At 56.8% G+C, this 5,833-nt stretch overlaps 1 protein-coding gene across 1 annotated transcript in view; it reads left to right on the top strand.

The window, feature by feature from the left end:
* Nucleotides 1-9: 9 nt before the first annotated feature.
* Nucleotides 10-5,833, top strand: part of LOC104282627 — a gene marked incomplete at its 5' end in the record, with an annotated part of 38,873 nt that continues 33,049 nt past the window's right edge. Inside the window, 3 exon segments of the mRNA XM_009880742.1 lie at nucleotides 10-254; nucleotides 322-2,244; nucleotides 2,996-2,999. Of these exon segments, the coding sequence (XP_009879044.1) occupies nucleotides 10-254; nucleotides 322-2,244; nucleotides 2,996-2,999 (2,172 nt within the window).

Genomic DNA, 5,833 nt, shown 5'->3' on the forward strand with positions numbered 1-5,833 from the left:
ACGGGGTAGCCGCCCTGGCGCTGGACCTCAGGCGGCTGCCGGAACGCCGGTTGCGGGTGGTGTCCGGCGGCAACAAGAAGTACTTCGGGGTGGATCTGACGAGCGGCGCGCTGCTGGTGAGCGAGCGGATAGACCGGGAGGAGCTCTGCGGCGCACTCTCTCCCTGCTCCCTCAGCTTTGAGATCGTGGTGGAAAACCCGCTGGAGCTGTACAGCGGCGCCGTGGAGATTCAGGACATCAATGACAACGACCCGGTTTTTCCCAGCAGCCAGGCGAGGCTGGAAAGCAGCAAGTCTGTGTGTGGGGGTTAACTCTTTGCAGTCCTACCAGCTCAGTGCCAACCCGCACTTTGCCCTCGACGTGCAGACGAGGGTGGATGGCAGCAAGTATGCAGAGTTGGTCCTAGAGAAGGAACTGGACAGAGAGGAGCAACGGGAGCTGCACTTGGTCTTGACCGCACTGGATGGAGGCAGCCCACCACGGTCAGCCCACGTGCAGATTCACATTGATGTTGTGGACGCCAATGATAATGCCCCGGTCTTCAACCAGTCCACCTACAAGGCAAGCGTGAGGGAGAACACACCCAGCGGTACCCTGGTTGCCAGGATCAGTGCGTATGATCTGGATGATGGGCCCAATGGAGACATCGTCTATTCCTTCAGCAGCCACACTCCCGCCAAGGTACGAGAACTCTTTGCTCTGGACTCAGCCACAGGCGAGTTGAGGGTCAAAGGGCAGCTGGACTATGAGGAAACAAAGCTGTACGAGATTTACTTACAGGCTAAAGACAAGGGTGCCGTTCCTGGTGTGGCTCATTGCAAAGTGCTGGTGGAAGTTGTGGATGTGAATGACAATGCTCCAGAGGTGACAGTGACTTCTGTGTACAGCCCTGTGCCTGAAGATGCAGCCCCAGGGACGGTTGTAGCTCTGCTGAGTGTAACAGACTTGGACTCTCATGACAATGGTCTGGTGAATTGCTTAATTTCTCCTGGGATCCCGTTCATGCTCAGCTCCTCCCTCAAAAATTACTACACCTTGAAAACGAAAGCAGCTCTGGACCGGGAAAAGGCGTCAGAGTATAACATCACTATCACAGCCAGGGACTCGGGCTCACCACCCTTGTCTGCAGTAAAACAGATCCTGGTACAGGTGTCAGATGTCAATGACAATGCACCCAAGTCTTCCCAGGACTCCTATGATGTCTATGTGCTGGAGAACAACGTGCCTGGCATCCCCATCCTTAACGTGAGCGCCACAGACCCGGACCTTGGGCGCAACGCCCATCTCTCCTATACCCTCTTGCAGGGTGACCCCACTGTAGGCCACATCTTCTCCATCAACCGGGAGAATGGCACCCTCTACCTGCTCACCTCCCTGGACCATGAGGACCAGGTGGAGTTCAGCATGATGGTGCAGGTTCAGGATGGCGGCTCTCCGCCTCTGGCCACTAATGTCTCAGTCAGTGTGTTTGTCACTGACCTCAATGACAATGCCCCAACTGTGCTGTACCCTCACCCCAACACCACTGCCACTTATACCGATGTGGTGGCACCAGGTACTCCTGCCGGGCACATGGTCACCAAGGTGGTGGCAGTGGATGCGGATGCAGGGTACAATGCCTGGATCTCCTATACTGTGTTGCAGGCCACTGACCCCAGCCTCTTCTCAGTTGGGCTGCACAGTGGGGAGATCTTCACGGCTCGTCAGCTCCGGGAGGATGATGCTCCCCAGCACACATTAGTCATCCTGTTGAAAGACCATGGGGAGCCTGTGCTGTCCACCAGTGCCACTGTCTCCATCTCTGTGGCTGAGATGGTCAAGGAGGTGCTCACTGACCTCACTGATGTGGCACCCGCCAACGATCCCAGGAAGCACGTGACTTTCTATCTCATCCTGGCTGTGATTTTGGTGTCAGCAGCTTTTTTCATCACCATGTTGTCAGTGGGCATCTTCAAGTGCTACAAGTGGAGGCAATCAAAGGAGCTGTTCAACAGCTCCAGGAGCACCCTGTACAGGACACCAGGGCCCTTACACCACATTGATGCTGTGCGGGGTGGCTTCACGCCACCCAACTTCTACCACCAGGTCTATCTCACCACAGACTCTCGCCAGAGTGATCTCCTGTGTAAAAAGCCCTTCACTTCCAGCCCCCTGGGGAGCCGCCAGAGCACCATGAGGAATGGTGAGCCAGGGCTCTACCACCAGATTGTGGGCACCGCCAGCCGGCTCCCCACGCCTGCTGAGGTAATGTAGCTCCTTCCGTGGTGCGTCTCAGTGCCGGGCAGAGCCATGGTTTGTTTGTGCCATATGAATATGGTAGTGGATTGGGGTTGGGGGAAATATCCAGTTGCACCGTGCCTCTAAAGAATGGTTAGCTATAGCCAAACAGGTTTTCTTCAGTCGAATGAGCCGTCCTGAGTGTCAGTGATGTTTGCATTGTGGTGAGAAGGGTCAAGAGAGCCAGTTTGCTTGGATTAGTGAACATGTGTCTTTCGGATGCAGTTTTGGGTATGCCTTGTGTGAGTAACCAATGGAGGCTGAGGTCAGCTTGCAACAACTTGCAAATCCTCGGAAAAAAGTTTGCTGCTAATAGTATTTCCTTCCCTTCGCAAAACGAGAGCCGAGGGGAGCACTTGTGGGGTCAGGCACTGGGAGGGGAACATAGCCTCTCTGCGTCATGTCCCAGTGTGGGCTGGAGAGGTGGTGGTGCAAGTGGGGCTGGGAGCCAGCAGCTGCCAGTGGAGCATCGGGGCATTGCTTCCTGCAGTGTAGCATGCAAAGCTGAAAGATGATGCTGGTTCCTCTGTTTGATAGACCGTGGCCGCAGAGCAGTTCCTCCCATCCGTGCTTCACTTCGTGTTTGATTCCTGATGGTTCTGGTTTGATTTCGGTGGAAGTTTTGCAAGGATGTTCGCCTCAGGGTGTGGGGGGGTGAGATTGCCAACTACCCCAGCCGCTTGTAGGTTCCGCTGAGCTGGACTGTGTCTCTGAGCAGGATGGTGAGTCCTCCACCCAGGTGTTGTTTTAACAATGCTATTACAGGACCTGTATGATTTGCAATATGCTATCTCCGGGTGATGTCTAATGTCCTGACTGAACAAATTGCAGCCAGGAAGGCGTTTGCGCACGGCAGGCAGCTTCTGTGTTTCTTCCCCGGTGGGAATGATGCAGCTTAATTTGAGAGCTTTCAATTACAGGAACGCTTCGATACTCAGAGATGAGGCTGGGTAGTGGATCCAGCAGAGGTGGTAGTGGGGGGGAATCTGATGGATTTCCAAGGTGGTCGGTGCTTGTAATGTGTCCCTTCCCGGGAGGCTGTGAGTAGGAGCGACCGGTTCCTCAGGGCAGAAGGAAGTGAGGTGCAGCGGAAGCCGTGCATGGGTGTGGAGCTGCGTGTGCCGCCTGCTCACTGTGGCCGAATCACAGGCAGAGGCAGAAACCTCCCAGAATTATTTTATGCCTTTTTTTTTCCTCCTTTTTTTTTTTTCCTCTTGCGTTGCTGCTGAGATTCAGCATTTCTCATCTGTGGCAGGGGGGAACAGCTGCGGCAGCTGCAGGAGCAAGTGTTCCTCTGCATTGTGTGGGTTGTGCTACAGCTGGGGACAAGGATGTCCCCTCCACCAAAGGGTCCTGGCAAGATGCCTCTGGGGGTGGGGGCAGTAAATGATTTGAGAGTGAGCTTGGAAGGAGGTGATAACAGGCAGGCAGTAAGCCCGAGCCCTAGCCATCGCTCCCTCCTACTTCCCAATACTACATTGCAAAAGAACTGGCAGGGAAAATCAGCTGGGCTGGCTCTGGGTCCTGGACTTTCAGTCTTTGTGGTCAAAGGTGGTCCTGTCCAATGCTGTGGACTGTGCCAAGCCTGCAAGGGCTTTACATCTCTTTGCTCTGCAGGTCAACAGCCAGTCCCACAAACCGATGCACTGGGGATGGTGCTGGCCTCACCTGTGGCAGGTGGTGTGTCCTGCCATGAGGGATCCTATTCTGCAGGATCTCCCGTGATCCCTTAGCTCCCTGCCTTGTGTGGGTCGGAGCCTTTCCAGAGGGTGAGCTCTAGCCCTCTGTAATGGGTACATCTCCTTCTCCATCCTGGACACCCCATACCCTTCCTGCCTTGCCACCATCCCCATCCCAGGCTTTGACAGACCTGAGCAACAGCAGGATCCCCTGTGTGAAGCCCATCCCTTGCTCCAGCCCCTCAATGACTGAGCTAACTCAGGACACTGAGTGGATTCTCCCAGACCATGTGGGCTTCACAGGGCACTTCTGCTGAGGCACTGCAGCAGCACCAAACCCATTCCCAGGGGCGCAACACCCTGTGTTGCCAGTGACAATGTCTGTCACACAGCTGTGCTGTGCAGGACCCGGCCTGGGATGGGTCAGGGCACATCGTAGAGTCAAGGTTATTGTGACAGCTTCCTGCTGGTGGCACTGTCAGAAGTCCTCGAGGAATGAGTAAGTCCAAGAAGGTACCCGGTTTTGGACGCTGGGGAATCCAGTTGTCCCACCTTTTGCTGTATTGGCCCTTTAAGAATGCCTCCTCCCCTCTCCCGGAGCAGGCAGTAGGTGGGACCTGGGCGGTGTTGTGCACCAATCGCGGGGTTCCTTGCTCCGTCTCTCCCTGACTGGCAGCAGGGTGGTCCCGCCCTGTGGCTCTTGGAATGGGCAGGGAGGGGCTGCAGAGAGGAGGGAGGCCCCTCGACGGCAGCACCTTCACTGTCTCTGTCCTCACCCAGAAGGATGGTGTCCCACCGTCCACCGTGCTGGGCATGGGTGCCCCCAGCTTCTCTCGGCTATACCCCCAGGTCCCCTTGGTGCCCCGGTAGTGGGGACGGGCAGGGGAGCCAGCTCCTGCCTGGGACCCTGCCTGTGGCACCGCTGTGGACCCCAGCTCCCCCAGGGTCTGCGTGCACCCAAGGGGGGTCAGGGTACGCCAAGGACAGGACTCCAGGGCACGACTGCACAAGGCTTCTGCAGGAATGTGAACCGAGCTAACACCCTGCAGCTTGCCAACCATCCTCTAGGACAGGGAGAGGGGGAAATGACTGCTCCGCTCCCCCTGGGGAGGCTGAGACCCCTGCTTGTGTCCCCCGGGAGACTGCTCGGCTGCAAAGCTGTGTCTGCCACAGAATTTCAGTATGTGTGTCTGCCAGGTGGGGGGCTCGGGCCTCCTTCCCAGTCTGAAATCTTGACCTGATGTTGCGATCCGGTGGTGATCTAGTGGGCTTATTGGCTGGCTCCATGTGTTTGCAGTGACTCGGGTACTGTGAAGGTTGACCCCTTCCTTGTCCCAGGGTGAGGAAGGAGCGTTCAGCCAGGTTTGTGTGGGGAGTAATCGCGTTCTGGCTTTGAATGGTGCACCCATCTCTGCTTCCAACAGCCACGGGGAGCTGGCAGGGGTGGTCGTCCCAATCCTGGTGCGAGGTCTTCTGGCTGATAGTGGTACTGGTGGCAGTGATGCCTCACTTACAGAGGCAATCATGGGGTGCAGGCAGCAGCCAAAGCATTAGCTGGAGTGGGGGGAGAAAAGGGGTGGGAGAAGAGCCCCTGGCACCTCAGGGTTCTAACAAGCACCTTTTCATCAGGCATGAAAAGTCCTTTGGCCCCCGTTCATGACAGCTGCCCTTTGTCTCTGGGTGCGATGTGAAGCCACCATTGTGGAAGGGGGAGCGCACAGGGAGGGCTTGTACCTAGCTTCCAGGCTGCCAGGACGTGCAGTTTCCCTGCGAACGGGAAGCGAGCTGTCGGAGCAAGTGACTCAGGCTGGCGGAGGGGAGGCCGGGGGTGGGAGCCCCGCTGATGCCCGCTCGGGCCCCTGCTTCCCGCACCTCCG

Source organism: Charadrius vociferus, unplaced genomic scaffold, assembly GCF_000708025.1.
Source record: "Charadrius vociferus isolate BGI_N301 unplaced genomic scaffold, ASM70802v2 scaffold822, whole genome shotgun sequence".
NCBI classification, from domain to species: Eukaryota; Metazoa; Chordata; class Aves; order Charadriiformes; family Charadriidae; genus Charadrius; species Charadrius vociferus.